Raw genomic sequence first — 22,294 nt, forward strand, 5'->3', positions numbered from 1 at the left:
CGCTACAGTTGCAGCGTAGTAAATGTTACCAGCCTCTATTCTTTACTCAGCGGAACAATTGCATCGTATGTGTAGGTTCTGTTGTGACAATATTCCAGTTTGGACAGAAATTCCCCTCAGGAATGTTCTAATTCATTTAATCTATAGAATGAATGTCATCTTCGTAATGCATTCTTGGAAAGATGAGATTTCATGGAAAATGCAGAATACAAGATATTTTTTTACTTCTTTGTGATAAGAATCCTCGGAGATCTCCTCAGGTAACGTGATTAACCTCTGTCGTCTGCCAACCCAGAGTCTTAACATTGAGTCTTTACTGATCTTCATCTGGTAAGACATTTCTTCTGATTCTACAATGTAGAAACAAATATCTCCTACATAGAAACCATCGACAAGTAGGATTGTCACTGATGGGAAAGGATTAAAGGGGTACTCGGGTGGAAAACTATTTAAAATCAATTGGTGCCAGAAAATTAAACAGATGTGTAACTTACTGCTATATAAAAATCTTAATCCTTCCAGTACTTATCAGCTGCTGTATGCTACAGTGGAAGTTGTGTAGTTCTTTTCTGTCTGGCCACAGTGCTCTCTGCTGACACCTCTGTCCATGTCATGAACTGTCCAGAGTAGAAGCACATCCCCATAGCAAACCTATCCTGCTCTGGACAGTTCCTGACAGGTGTCAGCAGAGAGCACTGTGGACAGACCAGAAAAGAACTTGGCAACTTCCTATGTAAACAACAACAAAAAAACGTGGTCTCAAATGGCTGGAGGTGCTCAACCCCAAATGCAGTTGTGCATTTATACTGGGGGAGCAGATCCTGCCCTTGTAGTCAGTTGCTAGGGGCGATCCCCAGCATAAAAATGCATACAATGGAGGATGCCTGCAGCGGACTACAAGTGCCACAATAGAATCCTACACCAGATAAACGGTGTGGATGTGTAACAATTAGAATAATGCAATACAGAAATTTAGGTGCACTACTGTGGTAGATGTATACAATGACATGGGCTATCCCTCAACACTGATGTTAAAATTGAGACATTCACCAGCGTATCCTTATATGAAGGACATGCCAGAGCCCGCACACCAACGCCAAGGTTTCTCAAATGGCACGGGACCTAACACTAACCTACCTGTGCGTAATAAGCAAAAGCTAGGGGCCAGTGGGCAATTACAGCAGAATTAGGCCGACATGCAGCCTCCTCCCAGTTCCCTCCACTGGAGGGAACTGGGAGCAGGCTGCATGTCTGCCTAATTCTGCCATAATTGCCCACTGGCCCCTGGTTTTTGCTTTTCACGCACAGGTAGGTTTCCCATGCCATTTGAGAAACCTTGGCGTTGGTGTGCGGGCTCTGGTGTGTCCTTCATATAAGGATACACTGGCGAATGTCTCAATTTTATCAGTGTTGAGGGATTAGCCAATGTCATTGTATACATCTACCACAGTAGTGCACCTAAATTTCTGTATTACAACTTCCTATGTAGCATACAGCAGCTGATAAGTACTGGAAGGATTAAAATTTAATAGAAGTAATTTACAAATCTGTTTAACTTTCTAGCACCAGTTTGTCTGGGGAAAAAATGGTTTTCCACCAGAATACCCCTTTAATCTTCTGGAGACACTGATGGTGTATTGACTTGTTTCTAACCATTAACCCCCTAGACTAGTGTTTTTCATGCCCAGTCCTCAAGTACCACCAACAGGTCATGTATTCAGGATTTCCTTAGGTATTCACAGGTGATATATCCATGGTCAGTGCATCAGGCATCATCACCACAGTGTTTTTTTTGTATGGGATATGCTTGAGGAGTGTGCTTGGAAAACACTGCCCTAGATGACATTGTACATGTACGCCTTTTCCGCTTCATAGGCGGTGAGTGGCTGCTGCTCTCAGTAGCTGGCCACTTACTACTAAAGACAGTGTGCAGCGATTCTGCCACTGTCATTAACCGTTAAAAATACAGTTATCAATGGCAATCGCTGCATCTAACGGTATAAATGCCAGTTCGCTCAGGAAGCTCATTGGAAAGCGCCCCCCAAAAAATGTGATTGTGGGGGTACAATGAGCCAAAATGGTGACAGATGCAACTAGGCTTTATTAGTGGAGCGCCAATCGCACTGTATAGTGCTGTGCAATAGGCATAGTATTATACAGATAATGTAATCTAACAATTTTATATAAAAGTTCCCTAGGAAATTTGGGTAAAGGTTTTATACCCAAATATCCTTGTTAAAAGGAGGGTGTGTGTATACCCTGATAAACCCTTTCTGGCCCCACAGAAGCTGCTGCAGTTCAATGATTTAAAGCGGGCACTATAAATCATTGAACTGCTGTGACTTCTGCGGGGGCAGTGTCCCTCCTCCTCCCTGGTTTTATAGTTACCTGTCCTGGGGACCGTGCTCCTTCAGGCTCTGGCACATCCTGAGCTGTCACTGTGTGCCGCGCACAGCAGAGGATGCCGCCGGAGCCTGAATGAGCGTGGTCACCAGGACAGGTAACTATAAAACCAGGGATGGGGAGGGACACTGCCCCCGCAGAAGCCACAGCAGTTCAATGATTTATAGTGCCCGCTTTAAATAAATGAACTGTAGCGGCATATGTGGGGCCAGAAACAGTTTATCGGCATATAACACGCAGATATACTTTAGGCTGAAAATGCGTATTATACGCTGATAAATACATAAATAAATAAAAAAATAATGGAAAATAAGTCCCTCCCCTAATCAAAAATCACCCTTTTCTCTTATTGTACAAAAAATATCAATCATGCTTGATATCCTAAATTATATAACATTGTTAATTACCTCCACTCAGTAATATTCACGGATCCTGGAGTTTCCGAAATCCGTAAGTACAGCCTGGGTTTCTCAATGATGAATTTCGTCCCCTATTCATTCTGCTTGCTGCGGCCATTTTGGTAACGAAACGTCACCTTTGTAATCATCCTCCCTGCGCTCTGCAGGCCCCCCTACCCTCCTGTGGGTCACTCCCACAGTTTATATATTCATGGAATCTTCATTTGCACAGCCGCAATTCGCTGGGCTGTGCAAACGCCCCTGGCCAATCAGTCTTCCGTCCGCGCCTGCCGCCAGTGTGAGGGGGCAAACTTGCGCTCCCGTGCAGACTTGTGTCCGCTCCTCCCCCAGCTCTCCAAAGATTTCCGAAGCTAGTGCTGAAAGGAGAAAGATGAGGTGCACACCCCCTCCCTCATCTCCCCTCCCTGCTTCCCTGAGCTCGAGAGGACACAGGTCTGCACAGGGAGATAAAAGCCAGAGCAGGGGGAGAGAGGAGGAGCACGGCTCCTGCATCTCCCCTTGGAGGATGCAGGTCTGCACGGGGAGAAAGAAGCCAGAGCAGTGCTCCTCCTCTCCCCTGCCTGAGCTCTGTCTGTGTTTACTGTGCACGGGCTGGGGAATAAATCTCGGACTGGAGATTATTTCTGTGTGTGCAGGGGGGGGGGGGGGGTTGTTTGTAGTCCCTGTTGTGTGTGTGTGTGTGTATGCCAGGAGTTGTAGTCCCTGTTATGTGTGTGTATACCAGGAGTTGTAGTCCCTGTTTTTGTGTGTGTATGCCAGGACTTGTAGTCCCTGGTGTGTGTGTGTGTGTATATGCGAGTGGTTCCCAACCAGGGCTGAGTTATAATAGTGTGCTGTGTATAACGCAGGTTTCCTCGGGCTACAAGGGGCCGGATGAACTGCACAGGCTTGTTTCTGCTTTTTCATGGAGTGTTCATTAGCCCCATAAAGAGGACATAGAGATGCAAGGGGGTCATACAGGGAAGCAGAGATGCAAGGGGGTCATACAGGGAAGCAGAAATGCACGGGGTTCATACAGGGAAGCAGAGATGCAAGGGGTCATACAGGGAAGCAGAAATGCACAGGGTGCATTTCTGCTTCCCTGTATGAACCCCGTGCATTTTTATGTCCTCTTTATGGGGCTAATTAACACCCCATGAAAAACCAGAAGCCAGCCCGTGCAGTTCATCCTCCCCCTTTGCAGCCCGAGGAAACCTGCGTTATGCACATCAAACTAATATAACTCAGCCCTAGTTGGGACACATGCACACACCATTTCCCTAGCATACATACACACACGCACACACCATTTCCCTAGCATACATACACACACGCACACACCATTTCCCTAGCATACACACACGCACATACCATTTCCCTAGCATACACACACACCATTTCCCTAGCATATACACACGCACACACCATTTCCCTAGCATATACACACGCACACACCATTTCCCTAGCATACACACACGCACACACCATTTCCCTAGCATATACACACGCACACACCATTTCCCTAGCATACACACACACACACACCATTTCCCTAGCATACACACACGCACACACCATTTCCCTAGCATACACACACACGCACACACCATTTCCCTAGCATACACACACACCATTTCCCTAGCATACACACACGCACACACCATTTCCCTAGCATACACACACGCACACACCATTTCCCTAGCATACACACACGCACACACCATTTCCCTAGCATACACACACACGCACACACCATTTCCCTAGCATACACACACGCGCACACCATTTCCCTAGCATACACACACGCGCACACCATTTCCCTAGCATACACACACGCGCACACCATTTCCCTAGCATACACACACGCGCACACCATTTCCCTAGCATACACACACGCGCACACCATTTCCCTAGCATACACACACGCACACACCATTTCCCTAGCATACACACACACACACCATTTCCCTAGCATACGCACACACACCATTTCCCTAGCATACGCACACACACCATTTCCCTAGCATACACACGCACCACACACACTCCCAGCATTCCCTGTTTGGGAAACGCTAGCATACACACCCCACACCACACACACTCCCAGCATTCCCTGGTTGGGAAACACTAGCATACACACACATAACGGGGATTACAACTCCTGGCATACACACACACAACGGGGACTACAACTCCTTGCATACACACACACAACGGGGACTACAACTCCTTGCATACACACACACACCAAGGAGTTGTAGTCTTGCAACAGCTGGAGGTACAGCTGCAACTGCCAGCATGACCTGACAGCACATAGCTGGGAGTTGTAGTATTACAATAACTATAGACAACATTGCTTTATAGGGAAGTTTTTTTTTTTACCATACACTGTACACCAGCAGTGCGCTCTCCTATTGGACAGGGGAGAACCACAAGGTCAATGGCGTACGTGCAAAAAAAATTCCAAAGTGCAAAAAATCGTATTTTTGGTCACGTTTTATACCATTAAAAAAAATTTATAAAAAGTGATCAAAAAGTCTGATCAAAACAAAAATGGTACCGATAAAAACTTCAGATCACGGCGCAAAAAATTATTCCTCATACCGCCCTGCACGTGGAAAAATAAAAAAAGTTATAAGGGTCAGACGTAGAGATCAGCGAACTTACAGTAAATTTGATTCGTCACGAACTTCTCGGCTCAGCAGTTGATGATTTTTCTGCATAAATTAGTTCAGCTTACAGGAGCTCCCGTGGGCTGGAAAAGGTGAATACAGTCCTAGGAGACTCTCTCCTAGGACTGTATCCACCTTTTCCGGAGCACCTGAAAGATGAACTAATTCATGCAGGAAAAGTCATCAACTGCCGAGCCGAGAAGTTCGTGACGAATCAAATTTACTGTAAGTTCGCTCATCTCTAGTCAGAAGATATTTTTAAATGTATAAATTTTCCTGCATGTAGTTATGATTTTTTCCAGAAGTACGACAAAATCAAACCTATATAAGTAGGGTATCATTTTAACCGTATGGACCTACAGAATAATAAGGTGTCATTTTTACCGAAATATGCACTGCGTAGAAACTGAAGCCCCCAAGACAAAATGGCTTTTTTTTTCTTTGTTTTTGTCGCACAATGATTTTTTTCCGTTTCGCCGTGAATTTTTGGGTAAAATGACTGTCACTGCAAAGTAGAATTGGTGACTCATAAAATAAGCCATAATATGGATTTTTAGGTGCAAAATTGAAAGAGTTATGATTTTTAAAAGTAAGGAGGAAAAAACGAAAGTGCAAAAACTGAAAAACCTTGAGTCCTTAAGGGGTTAACCCCTTAAGGACCAGGCGTTTTTGCACTTTAGTTTTTTCCTCCTTACCTTTAAAAAATCATAACTCTTTCAATTTTGCACCTAAAAATCTGTATTATGGCTTATTTTTTGCGCCACCAATTCTACTTTGTAATGACATCAGTCATTTTACCTAAAAATCTACGGCGAAATGGAAAAAAAAATCATTGTGCGACAAAATTGGAAAAAAAAAATGCCAATTTGTAACTTTTGGGGGCTTCCAGTTCTATGTAGTACATTTTTCGGTAAAAATTACACCTTATCTTTATTCTCTAGGTCCATAACTTTTCTTTATTTTTCTGTGTTCAAGGCGCTATGAGGGCTCATTTTTTGCGCTGTGATCTGAAGTTTTTGTCGGTACCATTTGTGCATTGACCGGACTTTTTGATTGCTTTTTAAAAAGCGGTTTAAAAAGCGGTATATTTTTATAAATCGGACATTTCCGCACACGGCAATACTACATATGTTTATTTACACTTTTTTTTTTTATTCTTGGAAATGCCGAGTGATTCAAACTTTTATTAGGGGAAGGGATAATTGAAAGGGTTAATGATTTTTTTTTACACTTTTCTTATGCAATATTATAGCTCCTATAGGGGGCTATAACATTGCATTTACTGATCTTTAACACTGATTGATTGATGCATCCCCATAGGAATAGATCAGTGTTTTCGGCGATTGATTGCTCAAGCCTGGATCTCAGGCTTGAAGCATTCATTCGGCGATCGGACAGCGCAGGAGAAGGTAAGAAGACTTTCTCCTGTGCTACAGCTGTTCGGGATGCCGCGATTATACCGCGGAGATCCCGAACAGCTCCCTGAGCTAGCCGGGTACTTTTACTTTTGTTTTTAGCTGCACGGCTTAGCTTTGAGCGTGTGGCTAAAGGGTTAATAGCGCGCGCGGCACCGTGATCAGGGCCGTGCGCTATTAGCAGCGGGTCCCGGCTTCACTATGACGCCGGGCCCACCGTGATATGATGCGGGGTTACTGTGTAACCCCGCGTTATTTCACGGGAGCGGAACCAAGGACGTACCCATACGTCCTTGGTCCTTTTAAGGTGAAAATTGGCTTGGTCCTTAACCCCCGAAGGCCAAGAGTGCTTTTTACAAATCTGACCACTGTCACTTCAAGCATTAATAACTCTGGGATGCTTTTACTTATGAATTTGATTCTGAGATTTGTTTTTTTTGTGACATATTCTACTTTAACATAGTGGTAAATGTTTGCAGATACTTGCATCATTTGAAAAATGACAAAAGACTTTGATGAGAAAATGTAAAATTTTAGCTTTTTTTTTTTTTTTAATAATTTGAAGCTCTCTGCTTATACGGAAAATGGATATTCCAAATGAATTATATATTGATTCACATATACAATGTCTATTTTATGTTTGCATCACAAAGTTGACATGTTTATTTACTTTTGGAAGAAATCAGAGGGCTCTAAAGTTCAGCAGCAATTTTCCAATTTATCACAAAACTTTCAAAATCTGAAATTTTCAGGGACCAGTTCAGTTTCGAAGTGGATTTGAAGGGCCTTCATATTAGAAATACCCCACAAATGACACCATTATAAAAACTGCACCCCTCAAAGTATTCAAAATGACATTCAGTAAGTGTTAACCCTTTAGGTGTTTCACAAGAATAGCAGCAAAGTGAAGGAGAAAATTCTAAATCTTTATTTTTTACACTCGCGTGTTCTTGTAGACCCAGTTTTTGATTTTTTACAAGGGATAAAAAGGAGAGAAATCTTCCTAAAATTTGTAACCCAATTTCTCTCAAGTAAGGAAATACCTCATGTGTATGCCAAGTGTTCGGCGGGTGCAGAAGTGAAGGCGCAGCAATGGGATTTTGGAGAGTGAGATTTTCTGAAGTGGTTTTTGGGGACATGTCACATTGAAGAAGCCTTTATGGTGCCAGACCAGCCAAAAAATTAAAAATTAAAAACACACATGGCATACTATTTTGGAAATTACACCTCTCAAGGAACGTAACAAGGGGAAAAGTGAGCCTTAACACCCCACTGGTGTTTGATAAATGTTCATTAAAGTGGGATGTGAAAATTAAAAATATATATATTCTTTTTTACACAAATACTGGGGTTACCCCAAATTTTTCATTTTCACAAGTGGTAAAAGGAGAAAATGTCACCGTAAACTTGTAAATACATTTCTTTGGAGTAAGGACATACCTCATATCTGGACGTAAACAGTGTGCACACCGGTGTCGGAAGAGCAGGAGCATAGTCAGGGGCCTTGAGCTTCTACATAGCTGCCTATGGAGCCAGAACAGTGGGGACCCCCCCCCCTCCCCTCAAGGAGCGTTACATGGGGTAAATTACTAAAATGGGGTATAGTGGGACGGAAAATGAAAAAACAGGTTATGTTCCCAGAATGATGTCACAGCATAGCCAAAACTAAAAAAAATATGCCCACCCCAAACCATATTCTCTGAATCATCATTCTGGGAATGTGATGTGTGTGGCCGTTCCTAACCTGTTGCCTCAAATGCGCACCCGCTCAGGTGGAGAGAGAGTGCTGCGCATTTGAGGCAACATAAAAAGTCCCCTATGATAGTGACCCATGACCCAGAGGGAAAAAAATACCCCCAGAGGTCTTATCCGTTTTTTTTTTGTGTTTTTTGGGCAATTTAGTGGTTTATGGGGTTAAAACTTGGAATGTACTCTGGACTTGGTACATTGGGGTCAAATTATGGAAAATTTTTAATTTTGTACTGCATGGAGGTGTGATACTCCCTGAAGCAGTTTTTAATGCAGAGGCCCGGATGATCGGGGCAAGTGTCATACTGAGTGGTGGTGTCCTTCCTTATCCTCCTCTTGTGACACACGCACACTGCATTTTTTTTCTGGCACCTATATTTCCAGTTCCTTGGGAACTCCTGCCTGATCTTTCCCGGTCGCCAAAGATCAGGGCCTTTAGGACGACTTCTTGGAACTGGAGGAATGTTCCTGTGTTGCCAGTGTACTGGTACAGTACAAAAGAGTTGCACATGGCAACCTGTACCATGTAGACCGCAACTTTTTTGTACCATATCCATGTTTTCCGCATGGCCATGTATGGCTTGAGGACTTGATCAGAGAGATCAACTGCCCCCCACCCTCCCATATACCGATTGTAGTCCAGAATACAATCGGGCTTTAGGTACGTTTTTGTGGTGGTACGTCGCACAGGGACATGTGAGCTGCCGTTACCATGAATTGTGGTCAGCATAAGGACATCCCTCTTATCCTTATACCTGACCAGAAACAGGTTTTCATGGGTAAGGGCATGGGACTCTTGGGCATAGGTGTCTAGTGAAAATTTAGAGGGAGGCCTCTCTGGTTCTTCCGCATGGTTCCACAAGCGTATTTGGATCTGGCGGCAAGGGATGTTGGTATGAAAGTTGTCCATGTAATGGTGGTAACCCTTATCTAGCAATGGGTGCACAAGGTCCCAAACTATTTTCCCGCTAACACCCAGAGTGGGGGGGACATGCCGCATTTTCGGCATAATGCAGGCATTTCCGAATGGCCTTGAACTGTCGTGCCATGGCCATACCGTAGAGTGGGGTCTGCTAGAGGATGTCCCCACTCCAGTACTGCTTGACCCTTTTTTTTTTTTTTTACCAGGCCCATATGCAGCACGAGGCCCCAAAATGTCCTCATTTCAGGACCCCCCTGGGCATTTGCATGGGGTACCTGCTAAGGACACAGGGTGTACCTAAGGGTTTAAAGGGGTACTCCAGTGGAAAACTAATATATTATATATAAATTTCTACTGCAGCACTCCAAGATCAAATGAAATTGTAGATAGCGTTTATTCCATCTAGTTCAAGGCAACGTTTTGGCTGCGTACCTGCAGCCTTTTTCAAGCCTTGAAAAGGCACTGATCGATGTAAAAGATCAGTGTGTACAGTGTTATAGCCCCCTATGGGAGCTATAACACTGCAAAAAACAAAAAAAAAGTGAATAAAGATCATTTAGCAAACCTCTTCTACTCTGTGCAGTTTCCGAGACAAGCAAAGATGTCAGCAGAGAGCACTGTTGCCAGACAGAAAACAACAACTCAACTTCAGCAGCTGATAATTATTGATAGGATTAAGATTTTTTAATAGAAGTAATTTACAAATCTGTTTAACTTTCTGGAGCCAGTTGATATATAAAAAAGTTTTTTTTCCTGGAATACCTCTTAACACCTTCCCTAATAAAAGTTTGAATTCACCCCCCTTTTCCCATAAAAAAAAACCTTGAAAATAAACGTGGTATCGCCGCGTCCGGAAATGTCTGAATAATAAAAATATATTAATAGTTAATTAAAGCGGACGGTCAATGGCGTACGCGCAAAAAATTTCCAAAGTCCAAAATATTGATCTTTTTATTCTTTTTTCATTATATAAAAAGTGACAAAAAATGCACTAAGTCCTATCAATGCAAAAATTGTACCGCTAAAAACTTCAGATCACGGCGCAAAAAATTATCCCTCATACCGCCCCATACGCGGAAAAAAAAAAAGTTATAGGGGTCAGAAGATAACAATTTTAAACATATAAATTTTCCTGCATGTAGTTATGATTTTTCCAGAAGCGTGACAAAATCAGACCTACATAAGTGGGGTATCATTTTAGCCGTATGGACCTACAGAATAAATAGATGTAATTTTTACCGAAAAATGTACTACATAGAAACGGAAGCCCCCAAAAGTTACAAAATGGCGTTTTTTTCCATTTTGTCTCTCAATGATTTTTTTTTTCCGTTTCGCCGTAGATTTTTGGGTAAAATGACGGATGTCATTACAAAGTAGAATTGGTGGCGCAAAAATTAAGCAATCATATGGATTTTTAGGTGCAAAATTGAAAGAGTTATGATTTTTTAAAGGTAAGGAGGAAAAAATGAAAATGCAAAAACTGAAAAACCCCGGGTCCTTAAGGGGTTAAGGACACAGGGCGTACCTGTACGCCCGTGGGAATTTCGGTCGATATCTATCAGCAGGTACCCTGTGCAAATGCCCAGGGGGCATTTATTTTTTTTTATTTTTTTATCAACTTGTGCCAGAAAGTTAAACAGATTTGTAAATTACATCTATTAAAAATATTATTCCTTCCAGTACTTATCAGCTGCTGTATGCTCCAGAGGAAGTTCATTTCTTTTTCAATTTCTTTTCTGTGTGAACACAGCACTGCTGACACCTCTGTCCATGTCAGGAACCGTCCAGAGCAGCATATGTTTGTTATGGGGATTTCTCCTGCTCTGAACAGTTCCTGACAGGTACAGAGGTGTCAGCAGAGAGCACTGCGGTCAGATAGAAAATAAATAAAAATAAAAAAATTCCTCTGTAGTATACAGTAGCTGCTAAGTACTGGAAGGATTAAGATTTTTTTTAAATAGAAGTAACTTACAAATCTGTTTAACTTTCTAGCACCATTTGATTATTATTTTTTTTATTGTGTTCCACCGGAGTATCCCTTTAAGACCAAAATGGGCTGTACCCTTTAGAGGTAACCACCATCCTTGCAGCTTCGATAAATGTACACAACCTGTCTATACAAACAATAATGGGTGAAGTGTGTGCTTCCAATATTGCCACTTCAGGAAAAGTGTAAGTAAATACCTACACCCTGTAACCATAAGTCGTCTTCTATAAACTTGAGCCTCATTGAAACAGACATAATGTGGCTGCAGGCCCTGGCCTGACTTTGGGTCAAGCGACTTGAAGCAAGAGGCTTAGAGGGATCCATGCTGGGTTGTGTCATTAACCATGTAGTCAGGCTAGGACTTGGGGTTATCCAGCAATAGAATAAGAGAGCTAATTTCTTCCAAAAATAGCGCCACACCTGTATGCTGAAGCCAACGGCTGTCTGGGCATGCTGGGAGTTGTAGTTTTGCAACAGCTGGAGGTCTGCAGGTTTTAGACCACTGCTGTACGCCTATGGCCGGGCTACAAAAGATAAAGAAAATTAACTTTAACTTACCTACGTCGGCCTCACGTTGGGGACGGGAACATCTGAGAGCCGTCAGCCTATCACTGGCCGCAGCGATGTCCAGCTCCAGCCAGTGATAGGCTGAGCCCACTGTCATGTAAGGAGCTGGCTCCTTACATGACACTGGGCTCAGCCTATCACTGGCTGGGGCGGGACATCGCTGCGGCCAGTGATAGGCTGACGGCTCTCAGATGTTCCCGTCCCCAACGTGAGGCCGACGTAGGTAAGTTAAAGTTAATTTTCTTTATCTTTTGCACCCCGGGCATAGCGATACAGCATACAGCAGTGGTATCAAACCTGCGGACCTTCAGCTGTTGCAAAACTACAACTACCAGGCATGCTGGGAGTTGTAGTTTTGCAACAGCTGGAGGTCCGCAGGTTGGAGACCACTGGCGTACAGTGAGTTCCAGCGCCAGTGGCCCCCAACAAAGAGGAGCAGGGCAGTACTTGACATATGTGAGTAGAACCCCGCTGGGCTGATAATTAATTGGGGGGGGAGCAGAACAGCGCTCGCGGGTCACATATGATTAGTTCCCCGATGTGGGGACAGCGCAGCGCTGGGCTGATAATACATTCCCGAGGGGGAGGGGCCCAACCGGTATTGCGGTATGGGAAAAATTTATATCGTGCAGCCCAAAAATTTCGGTATTCGGTATGAACCGGTATACCACCCAGCCCTAGGCTAGATGCCCCTCCCCCAATATCACATACAGAAAAAAAAATCAACAAATTTAACGAGAACAAAAATATTTAGTATGTGGTTTTAAAATTACAGCCAAAAACCATAAAAAAAAAAAGTTCTTGTTCCATTATATGTATATGATTATGAAGGTGGCTATCCTGCCTGAGCTGCTGTTAACAGCATATAGAAATAGAAGCCACATTGGCCATAGGAGTTTGGGGCTGACTTCTATGAGAAAATGGTGTTTATGATCTGTAACTTGTGAAATGGTCATTATGGAAAGAGGAGGTGAACTGTGACCATCACTTACTGTGACGTTGTTGTTGTTGTTGTTGTAAATCTACATGTAGGTGTCACCTCTCATTGTAATCCTGCCTGTAAGGATATCTCTACAGAAAAGGGTGTATTAGCTGCTGTTAGGCTCAGTGAACAGAGTGGAAATTGTATTTCCAAAAAATTGTCATGAAATCTTGCAGAGTGATTAAATACCACAATAATTGAATACCAGCAAAACTCTAAATGCAGCTTTAGATCTGAGCAGAGAAGTATGCAAAATCTGTACTGTACAACAATTTTTTTTTTACATTTTAGATTTTATTTGTATAAATTTAGTGAACTCTTTACAAGCAATGCAAATATATGAACATTGAGCACAGCAGTGGTTCTCAACCTTTTTCCAGACTGTACCCCCCCAAAGGGTGAAAGTATGTCTGCAGGTATCCCTCGCGCCAGGGTTAACTTCGAACAAAATAACTCTTGTGCTTACCTTTCTAATGCGATACTTAAAAGGGGTACTCCGGTGGAAAACTATTTTTATTTTTTTTAAATCAACTGGTGCCAGAAAGTTAAAACAGATTTGCAAATGACTTTTATTAAAACTTAATCCTTCTAGTACTTATTAGCTGCTGAATACTACAGAGGAAATTATTTTCTTTTTGGAACACAGTGCTCTCTGCTGACATCTCTGTCCATTTTAGGAACTGTCCAGAGAAGCATATGTTTTCTATGGGGATTTTCTCCTACTCAGTTCTTAAAATGGACAGATGTCAGCAGAGAGCTCTGTGTTCCAAAAATAATTTCCTCTGTAGTATTCAGCAGCTAGTAAGTACTGGAAGGATTAATTTTTTTTTTTTTATATATATATATATATATATATATATAGAAGTAACTTACAATTTTTTTTTTAAACTTTCTGGGCCAATATGAGATATATACAATAATACCCTCCCATACTGTGGTGTTACACTTAGACACAGGCTTGGTAAGCATGTTAAACTATCCTGTTCAGTGGGAGTCGAAGGGCAGTACTGAAGGTTGATGTCCTTCTCTGCTGTGCAGGGACTTCCACACAACATCAGGGACGTCACACGCCAGGCCCCACTGTCAATTCAGCTCGCGTAAAGTGACCGCCGGCTGCAGCTCCGGCCCTGGTACAATATAGTGAGCTACTGTGGCGACCAATTTCCGCTCTACGCTGACAAATTCTGGCTAATGCATGGCTGGTATTGGTCAGTGATTTGCCGTACCCCTGGTTGAGAACCGCTGGAGGATGTTAGCAGGATGAGCATCTACGTATTACTGTACATGGTTCCATCTATTATATCATAGTGAGCAGTGCCAAGGCAGGGCATCTGCTTATTACTCACTGTCCGGGGTACAATCCTGCAACAGATACACTTTTCAGGCATCCATTAAAAGTCTGTTAATGTCTTTTTGATATTTGCAACTTGCAGGAAAGTAATCCTCTGTCCTGTATAGTGCTGGTAACTCATAGGTGCTCTGTGGTGTGAAGTTCTTCTAGGGAAGAAAAAAAAAACTCTTCAGGTGGAGCAATTGCAGAAAAACAATCCAATATCCTGTAATTTTCTGGAAATAACACTTACTGTATGGGTTAGCTATGCAATTTCTAATTTACTTTATTTTTGATTCCTCACATTTCATTATTTTCCTGATCTGTTGCTTCACACAGCAGAAGGTGTGTTACTATTGCATTCAGTCTAGACAATTCCTCCTGTGAAATGCTTTAGTAGCAAGACAGTTTGTATCCATTTCTGATTTTTTTTTCCACTGATTAATAATGTAGCATGTCAAACAGTTAAAGGAGTACACCGGGATGTTAAAATTGTCATTCACACTGCCGGCAGTGAAAAAAAAAAAAAAAGAGGTACATACCTGCCGTTGCTCCCCCGGTGCCTTCGGTAACCCATTCCGGCCTCCGCCATGATCCTCTTCCTGGTTGCCAGTGAGTCATACTGCACTCAGCCAATCACCGGCCGCAGCAAAGTCCTGCCGCACTGGGGGCACTGGGGGAGCGACCGCAGGTATGTACCACTTTATTTATTTTTTTCACTGCCAGAAGTCTGAATGACTATTTATACTCCTTTTAATCTACCAACAAGCAGAGATCTTAAACATGATTTTATGGAGTGCATAGGCCTAGGTTTATTAACACTGTCTAATTTTAAGTGCAAACTTAGGACTGACTTAAAATGATACTGTATCAGGCTTATTGATAATTCTGTTGCACCTGAAGGCGATCTAGTTTAAGTTTAGACCAATTTTAACCTGGATTAAATGTGTGCTCTTTTTAGCCCTGTTGGTGTCGAATATTAAATGTCATACGATGGCTTTTGACACAACTGTAATAGTAGATCTGGGCCAAAGTCTTTTATAAGGTTAATCATGCAGTGACTCCTTAACTTGTATGCAGCCTAGAATAACACAGTTACCATACATCACAAACCATTATCAATCCCCTGTGAGCTAACATGGCCATACAAACTGGGAATGCTTCGGCCAAACCCACTAACATGTATGGGTGCCCCCGATCTTGTTCTCTGCCAGACTCCTCAGCTTACAAAACCCTCCTCCCCCATTTCTGAACATTTGGCTGAGCATTCGTACATATGGACAGGGTGGAACAGAAACATGTTTGCCGAGAGTTATAGTGGATGTATGGCCAGCTCAACAGGAGAAAAAAAAATGTGCTAGGGAATTATTTTCATTATAAATGACAACACTTCATACAATTGTAATAAACCATCAGCTGCAAGAAGTGTTGGTTTGGATAGGCTTTTCCGCTTTTGGTGCAGTGATATTTAAAATGGTGAGGATTTGAAACTAATGCCTATAATCTTACTTTTATTTTTTTTGAGCAAGGCTTAGCAGGCCAAGAACAAAGGTCCCCATATTAATGGTAGGCTTCTTTTACACTGCCACTGTGCCATCAAGAACAGCCGTAAAACTTTTTTTTTTTTTCCACCTAAACCCTGCCCCTCAATAGTCAATGGGGTCCGTCGGATGATGCTGGCTTCCAGCTGGAGTAGCAGGAGAAAAAGACGGCGCAAGCTTTTTTCTCCTGCTATTTTCCCTGGTGGCCAGCACACTAACTTGTGATAACGGTAGTGTGAAAGGGGCCTTAGCAGGTCTTTTGCTACATATGGGATAGTTACAGAGGTGGAGAGGGCCTGTGCACATTGAATTTTGTACGATTATGGACACACAGCCATAGCTCCTAAAAAGCAGTTGATTATACAGAGGAATGCTGGGAAGACATCTTCAGTTCCCACATGTGATGGATACTTATGTCACTATGGCAACAGACCAAATGAAGGTAAAGTTATTTCCACCAAATACCACTGTCACTTAAACTGTCACTGGAGGTAGAAAGGGAGATATATATATGCGCACACACTAGCTGAGTACTCGATGCTGCCCAGCTTTTCCTACTTCATCCTTGTGGGGAAAGAAAAGCAACATAGGAGAAAGTACTTGTCCTCATATCCCGAACTCATGTTCCCTACTCATATCCCGACATAATATCTCATCCTCATATCCTGTCCTCCTATTTTGTCTTCATATCCCGCTCTCATATCCCTTCCTCATGTGGGGCTGAGTTGAGATGAAGAGATTGTAGGCCGAAAATAGAAGGAGGCATGGGTTTGTGGAAGTGGGCATGACTTGAAAGCCAGACCAATGCACAAAAAGGGTAGAAAACAGAAGGGATGTGGCTTTCTTAGATTGGGTGTGGCGGCATCTGGTGAGTGACCCGGATTAACTCACTCACCAGGAGAAGCAGAGCAGAACTTGGAGTAAGGTATGGGAAGTCCTATATACTTGCATTGGACTTAAGACAAAAACCCCATCCTTCATGTAAAAGGGTAGGTTAGGGTTCATTTAACTACTATATATTTTTATTTGACATGAAACTAACGTGTACTAAGTTTCATCAAAATAGCTCCAGACGTACAAAAGTTATGCTAGAACGTCAATTATCCATAGATTTGCATTGGACTTTAAACAAACCCCAACCGACGCAAATGCGGGTAGGTTGGGGTTAAATGAACCATCCTATATTTTTAGTGGACATAACATGTGAAGTAACATGTGACTGAGTATTATTGAAATATCTCCAGTCGTTTGGAAGTTATGCAGTAACATATATTTCTCAGAATCGTATGGGACTTTAAACAAAAACCCCGCCCCTGGCAAATGGGGGTGAGTAAGGATTAACCCCTTAAGGACATAGGGCGTATCCATACGCCCCGTTTCCAAGTCCTTAAGGACCGAGGGCGTATAGATACGCCCTGAGCATTTCCGGCCCCCACCGCTAGCCGGAGGGGAGCCGGGGCCGGATGCCTGCTGAAATCGTTCAGCAGGCATCCCGGTATATCGCCCAGGGGGGTCATTATGACCCCCCATGTCGGCGATTGCCGCAGATCGCTGGACAATTCAGTCCAGCGATCTGCGGCGGATTCCGGGTCAATCGGGTCTCCAGTGACCCGATGACCCGGAATTACTGGCTGATCGGGGCTGTCAGAGACGGCCCCGAACAGCCAGAGCCTGCAGGGGTGAGGTTGCACTGGTGCCACCTCACGATCGCCCTGATTCGTCAGCCGGATTACCGGCCGACCAATCAGGGCGCCTGCTGCGGGTGTCACTCCCGCACCCGCTCCGCTCCGCCCCTCTTCCGGAGGACGGGAGCGGGAAGACTACCCCGGGTGCTGGGGACCCCGATCCCCGGCGTCCCTGTTGGGATCGGGGCCCCAGGAGCGGCGGCGAGGGACAGTCCTGCAGTGTGGATCGTTGGAGGTGAGTGACAGCCTCCTGCTGTTGCTTAGCAACAGCTCCCAGCATGCAACAAGGGCATGCTGGGAGCTGTAGTTATGCAACAGCAGGAGGCAGACCACCACAACTCGTGGTTTTAGTTTTGCAACAGCTGGAGGCACATTCTTTCTATGGAAAAGTGTACCTTCAGCTGTTGTGTAACTACAACTCCCAGCTTGCACAATAAGCTAAAGTGCATGCTGGGAGTTGTAGTGGTGCATCTGGTGGTTGCATAACTACAACTCCCAGCATGCCCGTTGGCTGTCGGTGACTGCTGAGAGTTGTAGTTTTGCAACAGCTGAAGGCACACTGAGTTAAGTAGTAAACCAGTGTGTCTCCAGCTGTTGCATAACTACAATCCCCAGCATCCCCAGCCAATGTAGTATGCCTCCGGCTGTTGCATAACTACAAGACCCAGCATGCCCTTCCGCTGTCCGTACATGCTGGGGGTTGTAGCTTTTGCAACAGCTGAAGGCACACTTGGTGCAAAACACTGAGTTTGTTACCAAACTCGGTGTTTCACAACCTGTGTGTCTCCAGCTGTTGCAAAACTACAACTCCCAGCATGCACTGATAGACCGTACATGCTGGGAGTTGTAGTTTTGCAACAGCTGGATGTTTCCCCCCCCCCAATGTGAACGTACAGGGTACACTCACATGGGCGGAGGATTACAGTAAGTATCCGGCTGCAAGTTTGAGCTGCGGCAAATTTTCTGCCGCTGCTCAAACTGCCAGCGAGAAACTACTGTGAACCCCCCGCCCGTGTGACTGTACCCTAAAAACACTACACTACACTAACACTAAATCAAATAAAAAGTAAAAAACACTACATATACACATACCCCTACACAGCCCCCCTCCCCAATAAAAATGAAAAACGTCTGGTACGTCACTGTTTCCAAAATGGAGCCTCCAGCGGTTGCAAAACTACAACTCCCAGCATGCACTGATAGACCGTCCATGCTGGGAGATGTAGTTTTGCAACAGCTGGATGTTCCCCCCCCCCCCCCCCCCCCATGTGAACGTACAGGGTACACTCACATGGGCGGAGGATTACAGTAAGTATCCGGCTGCAAGTTTGAGCTGCGGCAAATTTTCTGCTGCAGCTCAAGCTGCCAGCGAGAAACTACTGTGAACCCCCGCCCGTGCGACTGTACCCTAAAAACACTACACTACACTAACACTAAATCAAATAAAAAGTAAAAAACACTACATATACACATACCCCTACACAGCGCCCCTCCCCAATAAAAATGAAAAACGTCTGGTACGCCACTGTTTCCAGAACGGAGCCTCCAGCTGTTGCAAAACAACTACTCCCAGTATTGCCAGATAGCCACTGACTGTCTAGGCATGCAGGGAGTTTTACAACAGCTGGAGGCCCCCTGTTTGGGAAACACTGGCGTAGAATTCCCCTATATCCACCCCTATGCAATCCCTAATTTAGGCCTCAAATGCGCATGGCGCTCTCAATTTGGAGCCCTGTCGTATTTCAAGGCAACAGTTTAGGGCCACATATGGGGTATCGCCGTACTCGGGAAAAATTGGGCTTCAAATTTTGGGGGGTATTTTCTGCTTTTACCCTTTTTAAAAATGTAAAATTTTTGGGAAACCAAGCATTTTAGGTAAAAAAAATAATTTTTTTTTTACATATGCAAAAGTCGTGAAACACCTGTAGGGTATTAAGGTCCACATTACCCCTTGTTACGTTCTCCGAGGGGTCTAGTTTCCAAAATGGTATGTCATGTGTTTTTTTTTTTTTTTTGCTGTTCTGGCACCATAGGGGCTTCCTAAATGCGGCATGCCCCCAGAGCAAAATTTGCTTTCAAAAAGCCAAATGTGACTCCTTCTCTTCTGAGACCTGTAGTGCGCCAGCAGAGCAATTTTCACCCCCATATGGGGTGTTTTCTGAATCGGGAGAGATTGGGTTTCAAATTTTGGGGGGTATTTTCTGCTATTACACTTTTAAAAAATGTAAAATTTTTGGGAAACCAAGCATTTTAGGTAAAAAAAAAAATATTTTTTTTACATATGCAAAAGTCGTGAAAAACCAGTGGGGTATTAAGGTTCACTTTACCCCTTTTTACGTTCCCTGAGGGGTCTAGTTTCCAAAATGGTATGTCATGTGTGTTTTTTTGCTGTCCTGGCACCATAGGGGCTTCCTAAAGGTGACATGCCCCCCCAAAAACCATTTGTTGCTCCTTCCCTTCTGAGCCCTCTACTGCGCCCGCCGAACAATTAACATAGACATATGAGATATGTGCTTACTCGAGAGAAATTGGGTTTCAAATACAAGTAAAAATTTTCTCCTTTTTACCCCTTGCAAAAATTCAAAAATTGGGTCTACAAGAACATGCGAGTGTAAAAAATGAAAATTTTGAATTTTCTCCTTCACTTTGCTGCTATTCCTGTGAAACACCTAAAGGGTTAATACACTTACTGAATGTCATTTTGAATACTTTGGGGGGTGTAGTTTTTATAATGGTGTCTTTTATGGGGTATTTCTAATATGAAGACCCTTCAAATCCACTTCAAACCTGAACTGGTCCATGAAAAATAGCGAGTTTGAAAATTTTGTGAAAAATTTCAAAATTGCTGCTGAACTTTGAAGCCCTCTGGTGTCTTCCAAAAGTAAAAACTCATAAATTTTATGATGCAAACATAAAGTAGACATATTGTATATGTGAACCCAAAAAAAAATTATTTTGAATATCCATTTTCCTTACAAGCAGAGAGCTTCAAAGTTAGAAAAATGCAAAATTTTCATTTTTTTCATCAAATTTTGGGATTTTTCACCAAGAAAGGATGCAAGATACCATAAAATTTTACCACTAAGTTAAAGTAGAATATGTCACGAAAAAACAATCTCGGAATCAGAATGATAACTAAAAGTATTCCAGAGTTATTCATGTTTAAAGTGACAGTGGTCAGATGTGCAAAAAATGCTCAGGTCCTTAAGGTGAAAAAGGGCTCGGTCCTTAAGGGGTTAAATAACCTATCCTATGTTTGTTGTCATATAAGTAACGTGTACCAATTTTCATCAAAATATCTTCAGCGGTTTGGAAGTGATGCTGGAACATACACACATTGGCCCAGGTTTATCAAACTGGGTGAGAGAAAAAGTAAGAGATTTCCCCACAGCGACCAATCACAGCTCAGCTAATGAGCTCTGGTAAAGTGAAAGCTGAACTGTGATTGGCTGCTAAGGGAAACACACTCCACTTTTTCTCTCACACAGTTTGATAAATCTAGGCCATTAAGTTATATACATATATATTTGGTTCTCCTATGGCAGCCAGACACAGAAAAGCTTAAAAAAAAAAAAAGCCTTTGCTCTATTAACCATGTCCATCACATGAAGTAACAAAGTATGACATAGTTTACGCTAATATCAGTACACTTTAGGTCAGCTGTCGTATCTCTCCACCAATGTGTGCACATCTGTATAATCACTGGATATCGTAGCCCATTCCCTCCCTATGATGTATAGTAAGGCTGCTTTCACACTATGAAGTTCACCCGTTATTAAACATCCGTTTTCTGTGTAAAAAACGGACGCTAAATAACGGATGAAATAACGGTTGCTAACATCTGAATAAATATTCATGCGTTAAGACCCGTTATCCCTCATGTATGGCCGAACCTCTGCCTACAGACTCCCACAGCCGGGACTACTACTACTCCCATCATGGACCAGACTTGTTTCCATGATGGGAGTAGTAATTCCCTGGCTGCGGGAGTCTGCAGACAGCTGGGGAGGCTAGATTAGTGTTTGTACTACAACCCCCATCATGGAACAGAGTCATTGTATACTGATTGACAGCGAATCACTCCTGAGAGTCTGTTCCATGATGGGGGTTGTAGTACAGGGGCTGAGGGATTTTTTTTGGGGGGGGGGGGGGGGTCTTTGTCCCGTACTTCCTGGTTGAGCAGTTGCTCAGTTCAATTCCCATAATGCATTGTTTTTCCTTAGATCTTCACCACTGTCCTTCCACAGCTCTCATGCCAGTTCCCCACCCAGAGCTGTTGACTTACATCTTATTCCACAGCAGAAAGTTTGTGAACAGTGAGGTATGCGGCATTGTCCTGCACAAGGCAGCATGCTGTAAACATCATTCTCCCTAAACGTCACGTTAAAGCTTTTGATTTTTTTCGCAGGCTTCTTCACCCCTTAACCTCTTAAGGACGCAGGGCGTATGGATACGCCCTGCATTCCGAGTCCTTAAGGACGCAGGGCGTATCCATACGCCCGTGGGAAATCCGGTCCCCACCGCTAGCCGGTTGGGGACCGGAGCCGGATGCCTGCTGAAATCATTCAGCAGGCATCCCGGCACATCGCCCAGGGGGGTCCTGAGACCCCCCCATGTCGGCGATCGGAGAAAATCGCATGTCA

General features: G+C 43.5%; 1 protein-coding gene across 1 annotated transcript in view; it reads right to left on the reverse strand.

The window, feature by feature from the left end:
* Positions 1-12,409: 12,409 nt before the first annotated feature.
* The window catches only part of BCAS4 (breast carcinoma amplified sequence 4), a 67,038-nt gene continuing 57,153 nt past the window's right edge, over positions 12,410-22,294 (reverse strand). Inside the window, exon 5 of the mRNA XM_056547693.1 lies at positions 12,410-14,592. Coding sequence (XP_056403668.1) covers positions 14,476-14,592 — 117 coding nt within the window. The 3' untranslated portion in view covers positions 12,410-14,475. The remainder of the gene's footprint in view (positions 14,593-22,294) is intronic.

The sequence above is a fragment of the Hyla sarda genome, chromosome 12, assembly GCF_029499605.1.
Source record: "Hyla sarda isolate aHylSar1 chromosome 12, aHylSar1.hap1, whole genome shotgun sequence".
Taxonomy (NCBI): Eukaryota; Metazoa; Chordata; class Amphibia; order Anura; family Hylidae; genus Hyla; species Hyla sarda.